Genomic DNA, 24,236 nt, shown 5'->3' with positions numbered 1-24,236 from the left:
TTCAAATTAACACATCTATATATAACCTTATACTTTTCATCCTACTACTATTATCATACTATTTAACTTATAATATACTTAAATCATATACATTTAACATTCGAGCATATTATTATAATCTAAGCTAATAATTCCATTCCTTTGACTCAATACCAAAAATAATCTAAGCTATTAATACCATTCATTTGATTCAATATAAAACTTATACATGTATAAGCATACACATTCGAACCTCACATATACATATATAAATTCATACCTAATTCCAATACAATAACTTATACATGTATATTTATATATATATATATTCGAATCTACCATATACATATATAATTACACGCTTATAATCAAAACATGAACTTATAATTTTATACTCATACATATTCAAATCTAATATATACATATCTAATTACATACTCAAACTCCATATAAGAAATCATACATGTATATACATGCTTATTCGATCCAAATATATACAAATATTATATATATATATATACACATTTAATTAGAAATCAAGAATCATACATGTATATACCTTAATGTATTCGAACCTTTTATGAACTTATATAACATTCATACTTGATTAAGTTCAAGAATATATATATTTACACACACACACACACACACATATATATATATATATATACATTATTTATACACAATTATAACATCCATACTTCTAATTAAATCCAAGAATTTATACTTTCATATACATACCTATTCGAACATCTTATATGTATATATATAATATTCATACATATACTAAAATCAAATTATATACTTCTAATTATAGCTCATCAATTATAAAATAGATTTACATATATATATGTTGATTTGATAACTTTAAATTGCTAATACACTTATCTCGGATATCGACGGACACGATCGACTACTCGACTACTTTTGTTTTCCTTAATACACATTTTTATCAAAAATCACTTAATTAAACTTAATAACCTATCAAAAAAATTATATTTCATCATCAAACCACAAAAGCATTAAGTTAACATCAATGGCAAATACCACATTCATCATAAATTTCGAAAATTAAAACATGAGTTTACTAGCACTCGAAGCAACGATCACAAAAACATAAAAATAATAAAAAAACAGAACAAAGAAAATACCCAAAATTGATCTTCAAGTTTCCGAACCCTCAAACTAAGAAAATAGCTTATTTTCTTTAATGCATTCGGCCATCAAGATGAATATAGTGGCCATTTTATGTTTTTGTTTTATTTTATTTCATATTAATTAACTTTTCCCCATTTTACCCTTAATGAAACTATTAAAATATATTCATTTAAAAATACTGGTTAAATTGCAACATAAAGCCTCCTTATTACCACTATTCAGTCCTTTTAAAAATAACCACTAAATTTTTATTTTACGCGATTTAATCGTTTTATTTAATCGGACACTCAAACGACGAAATTAAAGTACGGAAAATTTCACACAATCAAGTTCACACATAATAAATAGAAAATAATATTAAAATATTTTTCCTACTCTGATTTGTGGTCCCGAAACCACTATGTCCGATTAGGGTCAAAATCGGGCTGTTACACGTACTCTAGTAGAAGAGAAATCAGTTGAAAGATGACTACGCCAAAGTTGCAGTTGCAAGTGAACCACTTGTTTATTTTTGTATCATACATGGCTATTGGGCAAATGTCGTACATATGCGTTTTGTATATAACTTTTGCCATTAATTTCGTTGTTTGTACTGTTTGTTTTTGCTTTAAAAAGAGAATTGCCTTACTCTAAAAGTGCACGCTAAACTCTCTTGATTTGTAATTTAAGAACCTTTCGTTTATAAGTGTACGCCATAGCTAGGCAGCAGTCGGATAGTAGAATTTCTCTTTTATAATTCTTATTAATTTCTTTAAAGATGCGTTACAAAAACGATAGAAGAATAACAATTTTTTAACTAAAAAAGAAATCTTCATAATTATTTTTTAAAAAATTTAAGTTAAGTCGAAATATTTGAATTTGTTGATAATGCCCTAGATTATTGGGTGGTTTGTCTGGGTGAATGGTACACGGCATGTCTTTCTAACTGGCTAAGGGGTGTTATAGATATATGGAAAAGTATATCAACTATAGAGTGATAGTGAATTTAGGAGCATCTGTAACATTCTTCATATCCCTAACTGGAGTTGGTTGTAAAGCTTACATGCGGGTTGGCGGCTTTGTATTAGGATATCATCAGTGCTTGATAGTTATAATTATCTCCTTTTGGTATAACAATTAGATTAACAAAAGGACTTGGTTGAAACTATAATTTTGTTTGATAATTCAATTAGAATTAATTCAAATTTTAAGAAAATATATTGCAATAAAGTATAAAATGGCTTAATGACAAATTTAGCCACTAACGTTTACATGTTTTGTTAAAATGACTCTAATTGTATTTTTAACCTTTTTGGCTATTAACCTTTATTCTTTTTTCAAACAGCCTTTTTAGACAAATTTGATGAAAATATCACTAACACGTTAACAATGTGATGTGGAATTCCATATGTGGAATATTTTTAATGAGATGTAATTTATCACTTAGATAACCCAATAAAATAATTACATGTAAAAAATAATAAAATAAATAAATCATGAAGTTAAAAAATAACATGTAATTTATTATTTTCACATATAATTGTCTTATTGAGTTACTAAGTAATAAATTATATCTCATTAAAAGTATTTCACATCATCTCCTTAATTTTTAATAGTATTTTCATCAATTAGAAAACTAGTTTGAAAAACAAATAAAGATTGATGGCCAAAAAATCTTGAAAATACAATTAAAACTATTTTGACAAAATATATCAACGCTAATAGCGAAACTTATTATTAATTAAAGCTATAAAAACCCAAAATTATAAATTAGGCAATATATAATTTTGCCAATTAGCCTTATATAAAACGTTTGTAAGGCGATAAGTTATTTCCCCAGGAAAAGTCAACGTCGTGAGATTTTTGGTAAAGTAGTTGAACTCTTATTTCAATGATAAAAGGAAAAAATAGTTCTTTTTGCAGACAAAATTGAAGAAGAAAAGAAAAGCAAGGTCATAAGCAAAAAATGAGAGCACAGGAATCAAGAGATCATAGAAAAGATGAAGGCAGTCCAGTCCAAAATATGTACAAAAAACAATGAAACAAAGAAAGGAGATTTAAGGTATGGTCCCCCCCACAAGTGTGGTGAGAGGTAAAACATTCCGTAAGGTTGGAGTCCCCAACACCGGTCGGATTTCTTGGTCTCAATCCATATCTCAAGGCAAATGCCTCTCCTTTTAATTTCATCAATTACCATACCAATGTGTTGTTCTCTATTTGTTGAGCATAAGCTAATGTGGTTAGGGTTTCATGCGGCACTGCTTTACTTGCACAACTTGTCGACAAGTGGCACTTCCCACCTTTTTTTCTTCCCTTTTTTTTCCTATTAATTTTACTATAAATTAACACAAAAGATTCTTAACTAGGGAAAGACTCATCTAATGATGGTAATCAATATGCATGCCGATATTTGAAGGTATTGGAATTGTGTTTTTCTTTTTTTATATATATATAAATTCAATAATATTCGAGTTTGAATTTTGTAATTATTATCCATAACGTATTCAAAACAGATGTGAATATTAATGATTATGTATCTATTATTTGAATCCTCTTTACGTTTATAGATAAATATGAGTTCAGGTTTTAATATTCATTAATTGAATCCACTTTTACGGATAATAAATTTAGATTCAATTATCGATTTACTTTTCTAAAATTTATATTTAGATAAAAGTACTCAGTTTTTTTTTTTTGTATATAATCAATGGATTCATATTTAAAAACATATTTGAGTATGTATCATAATTCATTTTGGCACACATCAATATAGGACAAATTTGGATTAAGTTTGTACTTAGTCAAATCAGCTCAAATTCTAATAATGTGGTTAATTAAGATAGTAAGGAACTCTATTCTCTTAACCAGTGGTAGAGGGTTTGATTCTTGACTTAGGTATGGAGCAATTTTAAAATTTGTTGTCAGCGCATGTGAAATTTTAATTATTGGACTTACTTCAGTGGATACTTAAGGATACAAAAAAAAAACAGCTTGAACTATTATTTATATATAAAAACTTTTTTTTTATTTTTTCAACTAATATAATCTATACTATATATTAACCCCTTAATTGAGTTGGTTTCACGAATCAACTCAATTGGAGAATGACTAAAATACCATTCATTTACAAAGTAAATTATATAAATTTGAGGTGTTTTTGTTTTATAATTTTTACATAAAAAGAACATGTACATAATGATATTTGAACCTTATAGTTTGTAACATCTTTTTATTTATCATTTCAACTAAAGTTTCAATTATCTTTTATATTAATTTTAAAATATATTTTTACATAATGAAATTTAAACCCAAGACGTTATGGTTTTTAACATCTTTCTTTAAGATTTCAATCAAAGCTTTAATTTTTTATATTAATTTTAAAATATATTGATTACATAATTATATTTTGTACCGAGATCGTGGGTATGTCAAAATCTAATTGTATTTATTTTAATGTTTTTATAGTGTAAAGAAACTATATATTTAAAAGAAAAGGCTTAAAGATTAATCTAGTTTATTTATGCCTTATTATCAATAAAAATTTATAATTATTAAATAGTTTATTTTTATTAATAATCAAACGAATTTATAAAAAAAAAAATCCTCTTTCTCAGCAAAAGCTTTCAATTTATTGAATATTTAAGAGACATGAGGATGCTTGCTGATATAAACAGACTGCCAAGGCCAGTTAGAGCAAAATGGAGGTTGGATGATGAATAAAAATGTGACATTGTTTAACTTCATTTTCCGAGCCTTTAGAAAGTGGAAAGCCACAATTATAAGCCCGGCATGAGGTTAAAAAGGAGAAGCGCAAAGCCCCTAATTCATATCATCATAATCATGATTTGAACAAGTGTAGGGCATACCGCATGAACCCACGCATCTTCGATGAAACAAAACTAGAAAGATCTGCAAATATTTTACAATATAGTGTCATTTAGGGTGGAGCCGACGGCGTTGCAGTGCTTTAAGCGAGACACTAGGTGGTCCTGCTAAGGTTTTGGTAGGGTACGTAGAGGCATTTCCTTCGCCATGTATAGCCTTAAACCAAACTCTTCATTAATTTATCAGATGCAAATATTTTTAACTATATCACCCAAAAACTTGGTTCAAACCATGTTATCACCTTTTCAATACATGATGCTTAACAAAATTGAAGTTGAAGACAATTTTCCCAGAGCTTGAAACATTTCAAGAGTGTCAATGGCACAATTATATTTGAGCTTCTTCCGAAGACTGTTCTTATTGTAATATGCTACTTGTTTCATCACTTCTTTTATGAGAATGAATGAATAACGCATTTGCTTTAAAAAAAAATTCAGGAGAAGAAACTTGAAAGACTATAAGGCTAAAGTTTAATTTGTTTCAATATTATATAGTTTCTTGGTATATATTTATAAGTGGGAAGTAGCTTTTCTTCTTTTTTTTTTCTTTCTCTGGGTATTTGGCAAATGGCTTGGAAAGAACTTTTTTTGCCCTACTAATTAAAGAAATTAGGGAAAAGAAAATGAAAAAAGAAAGGATTTCTTTTACTCATTTGCTTATAAATGATTTTATTATTTCAGCTACCCAAAGGAGCACTACAATTTGTCTGTGCAAATGGCTGACTTTGCCCTAAACCAAACACAACAGTAGCAGTGGTACTTAGCTAGTACTAATAAACAAAATAAAACTTTCAATAGGGGATAGTGGGAATCCTTTTGACTCAAACTGATCTGCTTGTTGTAACCCAGATTACATTTCAAGTACTTTGAACAGTTGAAGTTGTCAAATATACAGTGAATATTCATTCATTCTTCCTTTTATTTGCCTAGAGGGTCATTAAAGGCCCTCCTAAGCCCTAATTCAACTTTTCTTCTCCCTGATCTCTCTAGCCTTTTGATGAAGATTTTAACTGCAGTCTTGCAAATAAATATGGATTCTTTATTAATTACTTATAGTTTTTTTTTAATAACTGCATATAAAGTTTTGATGTCAAAGCTTGTTACTGTTAAAGTTTCAAAGGAAGAATCAACGGTCTTTTTTTTTTTCTTCTTCTAAGAGATTTTTAGATAAAGCATTCATAAGAAAAAGCTGTGTCTCTAAATGCGATTGGTGGTTCAAAGATGAGGAATGCATTAATGGTGTTTCTTTTGTTTTTTCACTGTTGTAGTGAAGCTTCTGGTTTGGGTGTTCTGGTTTTAGATAATAGGGTTCTTGACTCTTGGGGTTGGCAGAAGAGAAATATTATAATAATACTCTTTGTTTTCACAACCCCTGAAATTGGAGGGAAAGTGCCATGTGGTGAGCTCAGATGTCTGCACATGGCTTCTCTCATTTCCAAGCTTTGAGACTGTAAATCAAATTATCAATACAGGGAAAACAAAGGGTTTTGTGGTTTCCAAGAGAATCAGTTGCAGTAGGGAAGACCACCTGATTTGTGTGTTTAATATATATAGTAAAGCAATTGGGAGGCTTTTGGGAATTGGTGATGAGTGAAGTGTGAATGAGAGAAACAGCCTAGAAATTTAGTCTTATTTTGCACAGTCCAAATTATGTAATCCAATAACATTTTTTTTATATTCAACTTGCATATGCTTCCTCTTTCGCAAACCACTCCCTCTTTCCCTTGAGCAGATTGGTATTACAGGCAAAACTGGCTACCTGGTTTTCCTTCTTTCCCTTTTGGGTACTACTATTTAGATGAACTGCTGATTCATACATCATCTCCTACTAAAACCCCTTCTTATTTTCCTGGGTTTTTTTTTATCTATGAAACCCCTTCCTTATTTTGGATATGTGTCTTCTTGCTTCTGCATATGCCCTTTATTCTGAAAATCTAGAACTAAGTTTACAAGTTCATCCATATATGCTCTTCTCTGATCTCACAGCCTGAAACCTTGCTTTTTTTTCCTTGTATAGTTAACCTTAGTGATATATAAGAGCCTTTTTTTTTTTCTAGTCCATGGAGTTGGGACATGATCAAATGGGTACTTGTTTGTTTCTCCTCAAAAACCCAGTGTCATGGGTTGTCGTTCTTGCCCCACTGATAACATCTGCTAGCTTTTTTATCTTTGGGTCCTTATCCATCTTCTTCACATCTACAGTGTTGATCTTGTCAACTGTTGTCTTCATATTATCTAAGAGGAAACTGAAGTTGGTGGTGGAATCAGTGGAAGAGGATATTCATAAATCTGTTGAGGAAAGGTCACCTCAAATACAGCCTGAAGGTGAACTTAATAAGCAAAACTCAAAAGATCAGGAAGGTGCTTCATATGATCATCAGATCCATGACTGCATAGCCAAATCACCAGATGTCCTGTCTGAAAACGAATGCGTTAATGATGATCAGTTGTCAACCACTGAAGACTCCGAAGTGGACTGGTCGTTCCGGGATAACAGGGATGGAACCCCAGATTGGTCGGACGACGAGGATAGTCTCATTGAAATCTCCCTTCCAGGAGGACAATACCAGCCAAACAATAAGTACGGTAGTATGCAGCAGAAATTGCCGGAATTCATGCCGGAATCTATTTTCCAGCAACGGAGTTTAATGGAGCTTTTAGCAGAGTTGAACGACATGAATGAGGAGGAAAACCTGATAGAGATTGACATATCCATGGGCTCCATCAAGTATTCAAGGTTTGAGATTGAAGCTTAATTAAGATTACATTTCTATTTACCAAATGTTCCAAGTGTCTTCTTCTTCTTTTTTTTTCTCTTTTTTGATCCATATGGATTTGGTGTAACTTTTACAAGTTTAGAAATCTAATATCCCAGCAATATTATATGCTGCCATGTCATGTGCTAATATTATTCAGAACTTTGGATACCCTCCGATAAAGAACTTGTGGTACTGCATCACCCTTAATGCTCATTAAAGTAATCAAAAGTAGACAGTTTGATGGAGCTTCCACTTGCACATTCTTTTCCCTTTTTTCTGGACATATATTTATCATCATCTGATCTGATCTTTGATCTTAAATCCCTGGAGACAAGTCAGCTGAAATAATGCCATCATTGGTCAGTACAGTGTCAAACTCAAACATTGTTTGGATTGATTATGAAAAAGGCTATGTATAATATATCTGAAGTTGCTTTATATATATATATATATATATATATAATGTTTAGTTTTGATATGTCAACATTAATTAAATGAAGCCAGAAATGGCTTTGAGAGGGTTAAGTGTTTGTGCTTGTTGATATAATCGTAGCTAGCTCTAGGTAGTGCCTGCTATGCTCTTGGACTTTAGTATATAATTATACAAGTGTTTTCATTATGTATATGCATATTTTATCTCAAGTATAGACTCTAATTTGTGAGGAAACGATGGTATGAAAACTGGATTTCATATTGTTTTTATTCTTTTCAATAAAAGAATGATAAATAAGATTTTTTCACCTAATTTTTAGCATTTTTAGTTAGATTTGAACTTTTTTCAAGAGTAAAAACTTGAAAATCTGGAAGAAAAATCTGATTTGTCATTCTTCTAGTAAAAAAGGATAGGAATGACGTGGAATCATAATTTCATATAATCCATTCTCCAAATTCCTCATAAGCGCAATTACTGTTAATAGTAATTGTTAAGTTTTCTTTTTCTTTTTCTGTTTGTTTTTGGGGCTAAGATTTGTGTTAAGTGTTTTTTTCTATCTCTCTTGGGTAGTAATATTTGTATATTTATATGATATGGGTACTGTTCATCAACATGGCATACGAGGTAGGCTTCATTCATATAAACACGTATCCTACTCTAAACTCAACATATGTTTATACGGTTTTATGCATGTGTAATCTCGCAGGAGATCAAACTCGACGTGCAAGCTCATTAGGATCCGGCCCAAACTCATTCTTTTCTATTTTATATATAATTATTTTTAAAAAAATCCATACATTCATATTTCTTAATTTGTGTGAATAAAAAGAAAAGATTAAAATGGGGGAAATTAATCAAGCAAGCATGGTGGAGACAGTGTGGAATAATAGAAGCCATTTTAAGTCCTGCAGGCAATTTTGAATTTAGATTTCGTGTATGTAATTTTGAAGTGAAAACATAAAATTTTGAACTGAGATAACTTTAAACATTAAATTTTTTTTAACTGAGGTAACTTTGAGTAATTTAATTGTTTTTTAAAGGTTAAAATATGTTGTTAGTCCCTGTGGTTTGAGAAAATTTGAAATTTAGTCCTTGCACTTAAAAACTTAAAAATTAAGTTGTCCTATTTATTTATTTAAAAATCTCAGTCCAGCCATTAAAATTATAAGTGTTTTCTGTCAAAATTTGTCAATTTAAAATTTTGATTAGGCTGTCCATATATGACGTGGCATATGGTTGATAGAAAATAAACATGTTAATTTGACAAATTTTGATGAAACTACTAATAACGGTAATGATTAGACTAGGGTTTTAAATTAAAAAAGCAAGAGTTGAATTTTTAACTTTTAAAATGCATGAACTAAATCTCAAATTCTATACAAATACAAAGAATAATAGCACATTTTAACCTTTTTTTTATAAGGATTTTTGTTTTGGGAAGGAATTTTTATAAGCATTGTTAATGTTCTACCTTGCAATTGTTTACAAATTTAACAGTTTGCTTCAAAATGAATTATACAAGGATTACTATGGAGCGTCCGCGAGCAAGGATAAAGCTAAAAAAAAAATTTAGGGAGTGAGAATTTTAAAATTTTAAGAGGGGAAAGTTAAAAATTTTATTCTAAAAGGGCTTAGATTATATACTTAAGTTTTGAGTAGGGATAAAATCATAAATTCCCATTTATTCAAATGATTAAATAACTTAAAATTAATTATTAATACTTGATAGGGAGTACTAATGATATTTTCCCATTTTGACCAAAGGGGAGCAGGCTTACCCCCTAGCTTCGTCTCGAGAGACAAGAGCAAATATTGCTAAATCTACCATCATTTTATGGTTTACCTACTCTGCAATGTCCCCCGCTCCACTCTGTACTCCACTATTGATGTTAAAACTCAAATATCACTACCACGTTTATGTATGTTGGATTCATTTATAATCGTCTCATTCCACCTAATTTGATATTTATTAGTTATCTAATAATTTCAAACGGAAGAATAATATATCCATATCACATTTAAATAGTTTAATGTTTGTTGTTTAATGTATAATTATATCTTTATTGATAAAATAATCATTTTAAAATACTGAGGCACAAGAAAGTACTAGAATTGCTCCGTACCTACCTTTTAAAAAAAGGTAAATTAAACCATTAGTCATTAAATTATGGGTAAGTTTTTGTTTTAGTCATTTAATTTAAAAAGTTACAATTTGGTCACTAAATTATTTTAAAATTTTCATTTGAGTCACTAAACTATTCAAAAGTTTGTATTTAAATCACAGGATTGTTAAGTTTCTTTTGAGAAAAAAATTCTGCCAGAGAGCTCCAAGCGACAATTTGATGATCGGTAATGTGGATCAATACCCCTCGACTAGTAGAAAAACATACCTTAGATCCAAGTCGATCTAATGGTCAATGTTAGAGATTAGAGAAAAAGTTGTTTGAATTTTGGTTCGTAGATTCGTGACATCCAAAGTTGTTTCATGAAAAACAACTAAGCTATATAAGAGGAGAAAGAGAGCTTTCAATTAGTACAAACAATGCGAACAGAGAAAGCCATATAGCAATGATTTTAACAACTAGTGATTTAAATTATAACTTTTGAATAGTTTAGTGATAAAATTGTAACTTTTTTTAGTTAAGTGACCAAAAACGAAAACTTACTCATAGTTTAGTGATTAATGATATAATTTACCCAAAAAAGCCTACCCACCTCTACCATTAAAAATATATATATACATCTTCATTCGAACGGATTGAAAAAGTTTTATCGACTATTCAAATTTTGACATCCCATATACAAGATTAATGCTACATTTGACTACTAGTGTAATTACATGAGGAAAAACTTATTTAACACATAGTCGGACATAAAATAAAGATTTATTAGTTCAAATTTAAACATATCATAAAAACCTAAAGTAAAAATAATTTTTTTCAAAATAAACGAAAAGTTTTCCTTCTCCAACAACAAATCATGTAAGTGACTAAAATCATCAACAATGATTAATTCATATCTAACTAATAAATACAACATGCAAAAAAAAATGCTCCAAACAAAGTGATATAAATTATTTTAATAATAAAGAAACTAAAACTGATTAGATAATTCAGTGGGAACTTAAGTTACTTTTTTAATGAAAAGACTAAAAGGAATTAAAAATAAAATGAAGTAAACAATAATTTAAAGTTAAAAAATGAAGCCACAACTTCTGTAAATACAAAAGCCAAATTATATCAATAGGTTTGAACATTGGTTTTAAAAATGCCAACAAAGAGTTTTAATCATGGTCGATAATTTCAATTATTCTTCAAAAAATCTCTAGTTTGCTAGTTGCTCCAATTCGATGTTCCATCACAAATGGGAACAAACAAATTATAATATGAGAGTAAGACAAGGGGAGAAGATTCATCAATTTTACTTTGTAATTAATGAATGATTTATTCAACAAGAAACAATTTCAATCCCAGCTATAAATATGTTACAATCACTCACCCTCAAATACAAATCCCAAATAAATCCTAATAAAATAGTGCAAAAATAGAAAGCAAATAATTTGTTAAATGCACTCCGCAAGCACGCCCAGCATGTAAGGCAATGTTTCCTATTTATACCTCTCTTCAAGTCCTCATCATCCATCCTTTAGATAAGATTAATCATCAAGATTCTATCTTCATAAATGATTTTGCATAATATTTAAAAAATCATCTTCAAAATTCTCTCACGAGACAAGGAAAAGGTAAGGATAAGGTTCGCTGCTTTGAATCAACCTCTTCTCTTTCTTCTCTTATTTGAAACAAAAACCAAAGATGATTAATTTGTAAATAGAAAGGCAATCAAAATTATCCGAGTAAAATAATACCAATAAAGTCACTATTTTAACTTTATGATTTTAATTAAAACCATTGTAAATATACCAGGTATGGCTGGAAGGAGACAAACCATACTTGGGATCCACTTCTCGGACATTAATTGTACATATGGGCTTAATTATTAACCTTAATGCCCGCTTAAGGAATAAGACAGCATCCAACATCTTATTCAAGATTTAAATCCATTGTCTAAAGAAGAAATGAAAATAATGCCATCTTGCTCATCAAAATCAACACTAATCTATTTATATATTATATTAATAGTCATACAACTATGAAAATGTTATAAAACGGTTATTTAATTATATATATTTGTCACCCAATTTTAAAAATTTTAAGACAATCACTTAACTATTTAATTTTTTCATTTTTACCACTAGATAATTAACGTAAAATAAAACACTAAAAATTCCAAAATAGTTGACCGATAAAATTAAACCATTGAATGACATTTTTTAAAATAATAAAAAATATAATTAAATAGCTATTTTATAATTTTCAATAATTGGTTGAATATTATAATTTATCTTCAAATGAAAAAATTGCTCCCAAAAAAAAAGTTTCCAGCTCTGCCATCATGCAAATACAGCGTCAAAGGTTCGTAATCTGCCACGTATGCCTGAAGGATGATGTATAGCCAAAGTTAGCCAGCCGCCGCCGCATGTAGATACTTCTCCTTTCTTAGTTCTCGTCTCGTGCTACGAAAAAAGCCAAAACCCACTTTTTCTCATTTTCACCACCACGTGTATCATTTTGAGCCGTTTGATCCATGGGGCCACACTTAATCCAACGAAGTAAATTCAACCTTCCTAGTCCACTCTTATCCATAAATAACGGTTCATATCCAACCACGTGTAATCCCCGATGGATAATTATCCCCATCTATCCAACGGGTCATAACAAGCCTCCCCCCCCCTCTCCATCCTACTCTACCTTCCTCTTTTCTCGGAATCCCCTCTTGCTTCCGACCAACAGCCACCGGTGAAATCCCTATCTTGCCATCCCCAAACCCCCAATTTACCCTCTAATTTTATAGAAAAGTTGTCTGGGGTTTTCTTCGTATTTTGATGGCGGATTCGGACGATGAGTCGGGGGAACAGAACCACAACGGCGGAAACGCCCACAGCGAAGCGTCGGGCCGTGAGCAAGACAGGTTTTTACCCATTGCGAACGTAAGCAGAATCATGAAAAAGGCGTTACCGCCTAACGCTAAGATATCCAAAGACGCTAAAGAAACGGTCCAGGAATGCGTTTCCGAGTTTATCAGTTTCATCACCGGTGAAGCTTCCGATAAGTGTCAACGTGAAAAGCGGAAGACCATTAACGGCGATGATTTGCTGTGGGCCATGATGACGCTAGGATTCGAAGAGTATGTAGAGCCCTTGAAGATTTATTTGCTCAAGTATAGGGAGATGGAAGGCGAGAAGAGCAGTATGGGAAGGGGAGAAAAAGATGGAGCTAGTGGTGGCTCTTCCGGAGGGGCAAGTGGTGGTGGCGGCGGCGGAGGGAGTGTTGGTGGAGGTGGAGTTGGTTCGGGTGGCGGTGAATTTAATGGGGGAGGAGGGATGTATGGAGGTATGATGATGGGGCATCACCAAGGGCACATGTATAGTTCTGGTGGGTTCATCATCAAATGAATGCTATTGTCAGGTTAAGATAGAATGTTCAGTAGACATGGGGGTGTTAACTGGGAAAAAAAGTAGAACTGTATGAATCGTGTATGTTATTCTGTTTATTAGTAGATGGATGAACTGACAAACTTGAGAAGTTTTCTGACAGCTGTAAAAAGAAACTTCTTTTGGACAATACATATACATGTTCCTCTCCAATTGTTTGCCATTTGTATCCATAATATTCTATGCTTGAGCTGTGGGTAAACCTTAGCCTATCCTCATATGGGAATGACATTCCTTTTATTTTCTCATATAAAATGGGACCCTAATTGTCAGACTTGATTTCTTTTTATGTACTTTGCTTTGGCAATTTCATTTTATGGGGTCAGTTTCTATTGGTGATGCTATGAATGTTGAACCGATAATTAATGATGTTGTGGAGGGAGGGTAGTAAGGCTTTTTGTTGGTCAGAATCCAGTTTTGTTGTCTAGGAATGTAGGCCTAGTGAGGGAGTTTCGGCGGTGCCACCGCCACCGCCACCGGAAAAGCATTCAATGTGTACAAGTGAGGAACATGAATGTCGACTCCAGCTATTTAGATATATCAACATGAAATCACATCTTCCAAATAATTAACAAAAGAATGTAGTTGTACTTATACCCCTTCATACTTGTATCATCAATAATATTTTCTATGTGATCTTTGTATACAGCTTTTCACCTAGTTTTTATATGTATATATGAATCAACTTCATTTATTAATAAATTAGATCATTATTATTTTAAATAAATTCAACTTTGAGATTAAAATTAAAAATTGAGATATTGAACGACTTGATATCTTAAGTTCAAACTAAATTATACTTACATTTCGGTTTTGATAATTTCTCGATTAAATTAGGATTCAATTTATGAGTGACACAAATTCAATTAAATATTAAAGAATAATTAGTAATTCTATCACACGTGTATACTTATGGGCACTATGTAATTAGAATACAAGTGTGAATTTATATATAATATCAAATAAAAAATGAAATATATGGTTTGAGACTAATAATAGTAACATATATACAATATGTACAAAATTAAAATAAAACAAATTATTTTAAATTACTAGTAAAATAAACTTTAATAGGTAAATACATGTATTTAAGAATATTAAATGCACCTCAATTGCTTTGTAGCTTGTATTATCATTTTCTATAACACGTTAAAATGTCTCGCTTGTTACGTAGCATTATTTAACATGTCATCAAAATGTCAAATTTGCTATGATCGTGGTCAACATTAAAAATATAGTTATAAAAAAATTATTTAACAATTAGCATTAACTTAAAAAATCTCATCAAACTTAAGTTGGTGTTAAATTGACATGTGACACCAACTGAATTAAACGTCATTATTTTATATATGAAAGATTATTTTAATAATTTTTAAATCGAAATGGTATCCAATTTACTTATAAATTGTGAATAGCATATTACTTTCCTGTATTCAATTTTCTTTTAATGTATATCATATTTTCCTTTAAAACTTTTAACACAAATAATTTATGTTTTATTTATATTAGTATAATTTAAATAAGAACTATAACATTGTTTTTATTTATTATTTATTTTTGACTTAAAATTTTGTTAATAAAAGAAGTAAACCTCACGATCAGGAATGGACCTACCGAACCCCATTAAATGCCCAAAAGATTTATTAAGATGAAAACAGTAACTAAACTGTGAATAACACAAACAATGAGGACTGTCGGTGCTGCTCCGCTGTCGGCGGCGTTCCTGCCAACGTGGCCAAACAGTCCAGCACGTTCCTGCCGACACCTGTGGCCCCTACACCTTACTCCTTAGCCAAACTTATTAATCTCCAATAATAAAAAATAAATATTAAAAATTCTCAAAGTAAAATAATTAAAAAGTTGATTAAACCTTAATTGAAAACCACAACCGATTGAACCCTTAATCGAAAGTTAGAATCATTTGAACATTTAAAATGTAATTTTCCATTAAAATTCTTGATGAATCGTTGAATAATATCTGGTAGCTTATTTGATGATTGATGTGGTAGTTAACATAGAAAATTGACGATTCGGGTTTAATTGATTTGATTTAATTTTTAAAATTATTTTATAAGAATTTAATTAATTTTAATTATTTTATGAGTTCTTAATTGATTTTAGAAATGATAAAAATTTATAAAAAAACTATTAAAACATTATAAAAATGAATTAAGAACAATAAAATGATTAAGAATTTATTAAAACTAGATTATCAAAATTTATAAAAGGAATAGTATTTTAATTTTTAATAATATTTAATAATCTATACAATTAATAAAACATCTAACTAAGTTGGTATCATGAGTCAATCGAGCACCAATTTAGTTAGGAAAATTGCAAAAATAACTTTTAATCTCTTCAATTAAAAAAATAAAAATATGTATATTATGATATTTTAACTCATTTCAATTTCATTAAAAAACTTTAAATTTAACACTTAACAAAAGCTTTATTTTATTTATACATTTAAAATTTATTATGCACATTTTATTACCTCCATCAATTGTATACCTATACTATTATTTAATCTGATTGAGTTGATGTTACGAGTCAATCGAACACCAACTCGGTTAGGAAAATTACAAAAATGACCTTCCATATTTAAAATAAGTTAATATTATTTGCGAGTACTTCAGCCTTTTTATATTAACAAAATCCAATAAAAATAAAAATTACATACAACGAGATCTCAACCTATGCCAATTGTATTGGTAAAATCATAGATTTACCACTTAACCAAAGCTTCATTTTGATATATTTTATACATTTCTATTTTAATATGCACAATTTATTATTTTCATCATTTATATATTTATAGTGGCTCACTGAATTTGTGTCACAAGTCAACTTAACACCAATTCAATTGTGAAATTACTAAAATATCTTACTTTAAAGGGTAATTAATATTATTATAAGGGTATTTTCATCTTTTCATACTTTTATGAAACCGTCAAATAAAACAATTGAAAAATATTATTTGGGAATCGAACACAAAACCAACAAATCTCTTGTCACTGCAGTAATAATCATTTAATATATTTTTATAAATATATATTTTAATATAAAATATTCTCGTTCACCCAAATCATGGGTGTGATAAAATCTAACTTGTATAATTTTTCTACAATTTTCTATTTTTATAATTTTCTTAAATTTTATAATATTTTAATAATTTCTAAACTTGTTGTCACCTTAAGCAACCAAATTCTAAACTTGTGTCACTCAAGCCTCCCACTCTACACCCCATACAAGTTCAATTATCATCACACTTCAAGCTATTTGTTTCTTTATTATCAAAACTAAACAGTGCAAAACTTGAAAATAACAAATATATATTTATAATTTTTAAATAATTTATATAAGGTTTTTAGTAAGTTTTATAAATTTTATATAGTTTTGTATACTTTCTTTAATAATTTTCCTATAATTCCTAAAAATATAACCTTTTACATTTTTTTCATATTCTTTATAATATATTAATAAATTTAATAATTTTTTATAGAGGGTTGATATGTAGCTTGTCCTTGAATTAGTCTAAAAGTATCTAGTTAGTACCTAAACTTTTTTTAAACCTAATTGGTACCTGAATTTGTATCTATCACCCAGGTCAGTACCTCCACACTTACACTATTGGTTTGTGCTAATGTGGAACTGATAACTAATTTGACGATGACACAAGATAGCTTCTTAATATGCCATGTGAAAAGCATAAATTAATAAAAATATATTATTTTTTTAAGGTTCATTCTTGATGTGGAACAAAATTATACTTTTTTATTAATTTATATATTTTTTAATTTTTTTTTTACTTTTTGAAATTTATATCTGCCATGTGGCATACTGGGAGGCTATCACGTGTCACTAATGGATTGGCTATCAATGCCACGTTAACATCAACTAACACTGTTAGTGTAGAGGTACCAACCTAAATGACGAAACACAAGTTCAGGTATTGACTAAGTCCAAAGAAAGCCCAGGTACCAACAAGATACTTTTGGACAAGTTCAGTGGTAAACCACATATTAACCCTTTTATAAATTTTCTATAATTCCTATATTTTTATAATATTTATATTTTTCTAAATTTGTTATATTATTTTAATATCTTTAGGCTTAAATAATTAAAAAAATCATTTAACCTCTTGTAAAATAATTTAAAAAACCAATTAAATCCTTCACGCCGACATTTTTCACGTCAAATGCCATTTTAATTACCATATCATCATTTTTCCATGTCAATTGCTACATCAACTATCACGTTAATTATTATGTCACCACTTAACAACAAGTTAATGGCTTCAATGTAAAATTATATTTCAAGAGTTCAATTGATTATTAACTTTCGATTAAGGGTTCAATTAATTGTATTCTAGTTTCCAATTAGGAGCTTAATTTTTCTTGTGAGGGATTTTTTGGTATTTAAACCTATTAATGTGTGGGATCAATAATGAGGAGATATAGAGGAGGGAGTGGAGGTGCTGATAGAGGCCAGTTCACCATATTTGGGTGGAGAGCCGGAGAGTGTCAAGAGTGGAAGCTAAGTAGTAAAGCTTGAGAGTCGGTCTAGAGAAGCGCCACTGAGGGAGGCGATGAAAGAACGAAAGGTTATTATTAGGCAGGCTGCCAAGACGAAAGACGAGCCATTGGCAAGCCTTAACTATTTGTGTAGCACGGCAAAATTGGATATGCATAGGCTATTTAAGAGTCGGGGGTTGACTGACAAACACTATAAGTATGTCTTTAGCATTTTGGAAGGCACCCATCACTTGAGTGAAGTGTTTGGTCCCAACTATATCAGTGGGAGGCTCAACTTCTACCTCTTACTAATTTTGTTCGAAGTGAGGTTCACACTCCCTCTCCTTAAATTTATGCAGGACATGCTAAATTATTTCAATGTGGCACTCGGGCAGCTGACAAGTATTTCTTGGTGGTTGATAATGGGGTACTTCATTTTGTCCCGAAAGAAAGGTACTTATCCGTCTGTGCATGTCTTTCGGTACCTGTACTATTTAAGGGACATAGACAAAGAGAAAGTCCCAAGATTGCTCAAATTCTGCCCACAAGAAACCCAATTGAAGATGGATAATATATTGTTTGGGGAAATGAATAGGATTAGTATTTACATATACTTGCAGAATTAAAGTTTGGCAGAAAGTTCAACTTCTCAATTAAGTGGAAACAACCCTTTACTGCCATATGCATGTATCGTATGCGGTTGTCGATTAGTCAAGAGGCCACTCACCAATATAACTTAATGAATCGAAAGGGGATATTAGTGGTCTCGCTTGAAATCACACTGCGCAGAGTGTTTAAATTTTTTCTTCAAGATTGGGGAGCTTGCAGGTACAAGACACGAGATTTTTTAGAAGGTTTATGAAATGACCAAAGTTGGCCATAGGTCGTTTATGCCTTTCATTTCTACTCAAACTCTCAAGTAGTGAAGTTTCTTCAGGGGTAAAAAGAAAACTTCTTTGTTATATCACTCGTTATTGTAATCTAATGAATTGGAAGTGGCAAGTCTCGGATGGTATGTTCACAAAAATACCTCAACTTTATGAAGGTCATTAGCTGAACGTTACAGATTACCATCTTTCCGATGAAGACACTTTTGGTAATGTTATTTCAAATTTTTTTGTGACTCATGGTGAACTTGTTAAGTTAATTCTTATCTTGTATAGTTGATCTGAGGCAAGTAGTGCTTCTTGGGTTAGAGTTAAAAAGTCCGGTGGGGAGATTGAGGGTTCGGTAGCAAGAACAAAGAACAGACATGTCTAAGGGAAAACTCAACCTAGACTTGGAACCCTTGTTATTCGCAAACTAGTCGATGTTGAACGTGCTACTTGGGACACAGTTGTCATGACTAGAAGGGTGGGGGAGAACAACTCTCATTCTGGTACCCTTGTAAGCACTTATGAGGGCCCATCCGGGGTTTCTACCTTTAGGACTTTACTTGGAGTTGTTCTTCCTATTCCTCTAGTAATAACTGTTGGAAAAACTCCAATTTAAAAATGATTTTCTATCATAGCAGAAAATTAAAATTTAGAAAATTGAGCCAGATTGTGATATTTATAGCAATAAACTTTTCCCAAAAGTACTTGTGATTTGTGTGGGATGGATTCTAGAAGTTCTCGATTTTCAATCGAACAACCTTTTCCATTATTTTCGTACCATGAATCATTTCGAGTGTGTACTCGAACAATCTCGAATCAAACAGAAAACCAGAAACAATTTTCTTACTTTCATTAAGAAAATAATTTTCTTTCTTAATAGAAACCAATAGAATTGTTATTCCCAGAAAATAAAGTTTATACTTAGAAATAAATTCTCACTATTTTCGTTAAAATAACAATATCTCAAAAGTTATGTATAACTTCTTTGTAAATGGCTCTATTAATGTCATCTATTTATAGAGAGAGATAAAAGAATCCTTGTTGAATTAGTAGAATACAAAGAATACTTATCTAATAGAAAAATAAGTCCTCTTGTTCTACTAGGAGAGAGGGGCAGCTAACCCCAGTTAATTATACTAGGTTTGCCGCCCCTCATGTTTGTTATGAGGGGTTTCGGGCCTCTCTTGTATTGGGTCGAATTATATTTGCTTCCTGGACTTTAACCTAGCACTTTATAATTTAATCCAACCCAGTACATGTTTTTTTTATTTTCTAAAATAAATATTATTTATTAAATTAATTTAAATTAATTAATTTTTCAATTAAATAATTTTCTCAACCCAATTCTAATACCGTTAAAGTCGTGACAACTTTATCGTAAAAGAATTTATGAGAAAATATATTTAGTTTTCATATTCAACGGATTCCCAATGACCAATTAATTTAATTCCAATGTCAAAATTCAATTATTTAATGGAATAATAACTCCAAAAACTCAAATTAAATCTCAAACCATTTTCATACTTAGTGAAAACCACATTCATTTTCGAATGTAACTCATTTCTTTAACTTTATTATTTTTATCCATTTATGTTCATTTGATTCTAAATGTAATTCATTTATAGTTTCAACGAGCTAGCAGAGGGACCAATTGGACATATATAATTAGGGCCTAAATGATTTATAATTAAGTTCTAGCTTTTCGCCTATTAGTTATAAACTCATTTTGTCATGAAGTCATTCACTATAACATCGTGACTAAGCTTTCCCCAATTACATACTATTACGAAAGCTACTCAACTAGTGTTCTTCTAATGACCTTGTCATAAGTGTGTTACCCTCATAGGATACCCTTAATCTCTTTGGTATAAATTTGTTCTCCCAATATGATCCTATTTTATCTCATGGTTACCATTGCATCTTCCTTTGTGAAAAGCCAATTACTATTAAATAGGACTTAAGTCATTCATCATAAAGACAAACGACCCGTGGCCATATTTACTTTTCATCTATAATGTAATGTCAATGAGAAGATATCATTTACTTATTTCTTGGGAGTATGAATTCCACTATTATGAATAATGCTACATATTGTAGAAGTCATATACCCAATGTACCAGCTTTCTATTCCTTATCTATTTAAATTCAGGCTTTTACTTATGTCAAAGTGTACGAGTCACGCATACATAGCCCATCATCCACTCAAGATTAATGTATGCCACACTATGAACGTCAAAAGTGAATAAATCCATAAATGGATTCAGGATCTATTCTACTTGGGTCCTGTCCGATGTATTGCCAGTCCAATCAGTCACATCTATGTCTCTATCTTCTAGGAGTCATCCGCTTCGATGCTCAAGAAAAAACATATCCCCAATTGGACTTAATAGACGACATGTTAGTTTTTCAATCAGTTTTCTGGATCCTACCATGAAATACCACTTAGTATTAGTTAAACATTAGATAAACAATGAGCTAATATTTGCTTCCATTTTGTTTTGTATACAAAAACCATTGAAGATGATATACAAAGGGTATTAATGTAATTAATGGATAATTGTATTAAACCAATCTATTCGAAAAAATATATGTGTATATAGACAAAAATACTACACTTAGGACATCAGATCCAGCAAAAACTAAGGGTAATATAACATACAAAAGGTAATTCATTTGGTTCTAGCTATGCAAACAATGCCTTTAGGTGATCCCTAGATGTTTCAACACATATAAATCTAAAACATGCCTCTATTTATAGTTCCACAAATGATGTAAAATTCCAAACATGAGTATATACATCCATCCACACATCTATTCATCATATGATATAAAATTCAAGTATTTCAACTTAAAGTGACCACCTCTACTCTATTACATAATATAGCTAAATGAACTAACTAATCTAAACTCAAAAAGAATAAAATTTCATTATCATTATGTTTTTAAAAATCAAATGCATCATCATACCAATACCAATAATCTTACAATCATCATGCTCAAGCACCATGCAAAAATTCAAAATGAAAAAGAAAATTAATTTTTTTGGCATTTTATAAATTTTATTAAAATATAAAATAAAAACACAAACGTACTCAAAAATAGTTGTTTTAGTTTTTACTTTATTTCAATTTAGTCCTTTTAATGTTATAAACAGAATTTTGTTCGTTGTTTAAATTAGATTCGATTTCGATCCAAGTCTTTAATTAAGTAGTTTTCATTTATTTCTTTTTGGTTTTCAATTTGAACTAGGATTATCTTCGCGACTATCAAAGGAAATCATGCTTTCACGCACAAATCGACATTGAAACATATTCATTATGTTATTCCTTTTTTCTATTTAATTTTCTACTTTGCATGTTAACTATGAAATTAGGGATAACTGCATCTAGATCCATGAGTGGCTAGTTTCCTTAGGGAGATTAACTAGTGGATGTGGAATAATTAACGGAAGAATTAGGGTTTAAGTCTGAGCTAGTTAGCTTAAATTATGTGTGATTAAACCCAAAGAGTAATGATCCTAGGAAGTAATTTAGGATACACGAGATCAAGAGATAAGTTTACCAAGTAAATCGTAATTTATCCCAGTCAAGAAAGTGGGGTCGAGAGATAAGAGTGTATTGGTTGATAAGTTAATTAGCTAAATGCCGAGAGGTAATAACTAGTTAATTAATAGCTAACTCGATGAAACCTGAGTTCTGAAGTTAATTAAGAACACTGAAGTGAGTTAATATTTTACCTAGTTTATTGGATTAATTTCAATTGTTAATTGGATGTCTTTAATTTTAGTTAATTTATGTTATTTCGATTAATTACTTTTATTTTGGCTTCTTGTAATATAATTTTAGATTATTACTATTTACCCTTGTTAGTGGAGAAAATAAATTTTAGTTTAATTCAAGCTCCCTTGGGTACAATCCTCGAAATACTTCTCGGAGTGTTTCGTTGTAACACTTTACTATATTACAATTTGACCCATATACTTGTGGACACCACTACTTAATATTATATCTTTTTGCAGTAGTACTTCCAATATAGACGTTCGCATGTCTAGCGGCGGTCAATGGCGGTTGCTAGTTTATAGAGAGTGTCAACTCGGGAATTTTCAATTCGAGGGACCCTGTCAACTTGGACTTTTAGGAACTTTTTTTAATAATTCCATGACCAAAGAGTAATACTTGGCCAATGTGGGTTCTTTAACCTCATATTCCCCTTGAATCTACTTAGCTATTTGTTGGGAGTCTGTGTGTACTTAAAGGTTTCAAAATTTTCAATTTGCAAACCAATTGTAAGCTTACCGTAAGAGCTTCACACTCAACAATGATATTGGTCACAGAGAAGGAAAAATAAAGGCTATAATGCCATGCATCACCTTTAGGGTCAACGAGTAGGGCTCCAGCTTTAGAGCTACATTTTCTTAAGGAACTATCTACGCGAAAAATGTAAGATTTCTCTTGTATTAAGTGTGTCGAAGGATGGGCCTCCAATCGGGATGGAATTTGGATTATTAGATGAGTTGCTTATGGTGAGAGGTTTAGAAAAGGAACACTTGGCTATAAAGTTAGCTAAAGCTTGGACTTTGATTGCTTTTTAAGGGAAAAAAAATTTAGTCCAAACTCACCAAGCTTGACACTCAATTTTATCATTCTTTTGAAGGCATTAACTTTTCCTAGTATGTCCTTGAATGGTTCATCAGATAACACAACAATAGGATGGGCTTGGAAGTATGGGAAAAGCCTTATCGAAACTACTACAAGAGTGAATACAATTTTTCTACCTGAGAGTAGCTCATTTATTCGTCTTGAAGGATCCTACTGACATAATAGATTGGACGTTTCTACACATTGAACTTTTTTACCAAGATGGCTACTACAGTATCATTTAATGATGCTAAGTAGACTTGAAGAGTATCACTAAAAGAGGGAGATGCTAGGAGTGGAAATGTGCTTACGTATTACTTCATTTACTAAAAAGACTGTTGGCACTTCTTGGTCCACTAAAACGTACCTTTTAGAGCTTTGAAGAACATGAATCATCTGTTTGTCATCTCCAAGATGAAATGGTTGAGTGCCACAATATGATCAGTCAATTATTAAACTTTCTTAGG

General features: G+C 30.7%; 2 protein-coding genes across 2 annotated transcripts; both read left to right on the top strand.

The window, feature by feature from the left end:
* The first annotated feature begins 6,084 nt into the window (after positions 1–6,084).
* LOC105803009 (hypothetical protein) lies at positions 6,085–8,004 on the top strand. Its single transcript, XM_012634946.2, has one exon. It carries the CDS (start codon positions 7,061–7,063, stop codon positions 7,754–7,756), a length of 696 nt encoding a protein of 231 aa, XP_012490400.1. The 5' UTR covers positions 6,085–7,060; the 3' UTR covers positions 7,757–8,004.
* A 4,947-nt stretch (positions 8,005–12,951) lies between these two features.
* LOC105803019 (nuclear transcription factor Y subunit B-3) lies at positions 12,952–14,017 on the top strand. Its single transcript, XM_012634958.2, has one exon. The coding sequence runs from the start codon at positions 13,135–13,137 to the stop codon at positions 13,702–13,704; it is 570 nt and encodes a 189-aa protein (XP_012490412.1). The 5' UTR covers positions 12,952–13,134; the 3' UTR covers positions 13,705–14,017.
* The last annotated feature ends 10,219 nt before the right edge of the window (positions 14,018–24,236 follow it).

The sequence above is a fragment of the Gossypium raimondii genome, chromosome 7 (genome assembly GCF_025698545.1).
Source record: "Gossypium raimondii isolate GPD5lz chromosome 7, ASM2569854v1, whole genome shotgun sequence".
NCBI classification, from domain to species: Eukaryota; Viridiplantae; Streptophyta; class Magnoliopsida; order Malvales; family Malvaceae; genus Gossypium; species Gossypium raimondii.
This window is presented reverse-complemented; position numbering and strand designations above follow the sequence as displayed.

Bases quoted from the DNA above. Each gene is read 5' to 3' on its own strand.
- LOC105803009 (XM_012634946.2), top strand. From the start codon at position 7,061: ATGGAGTTGGGACATGATCAAATGGGTACTTGTTTGTTTCTCCTCAAA.
- LOC105803019 (XM_012634958.2), top strand. From the start codon at position 13,135: ATGGCGGATTCGGACGATGAGTCGGGGGAACAGAACCACAACGGCGGA.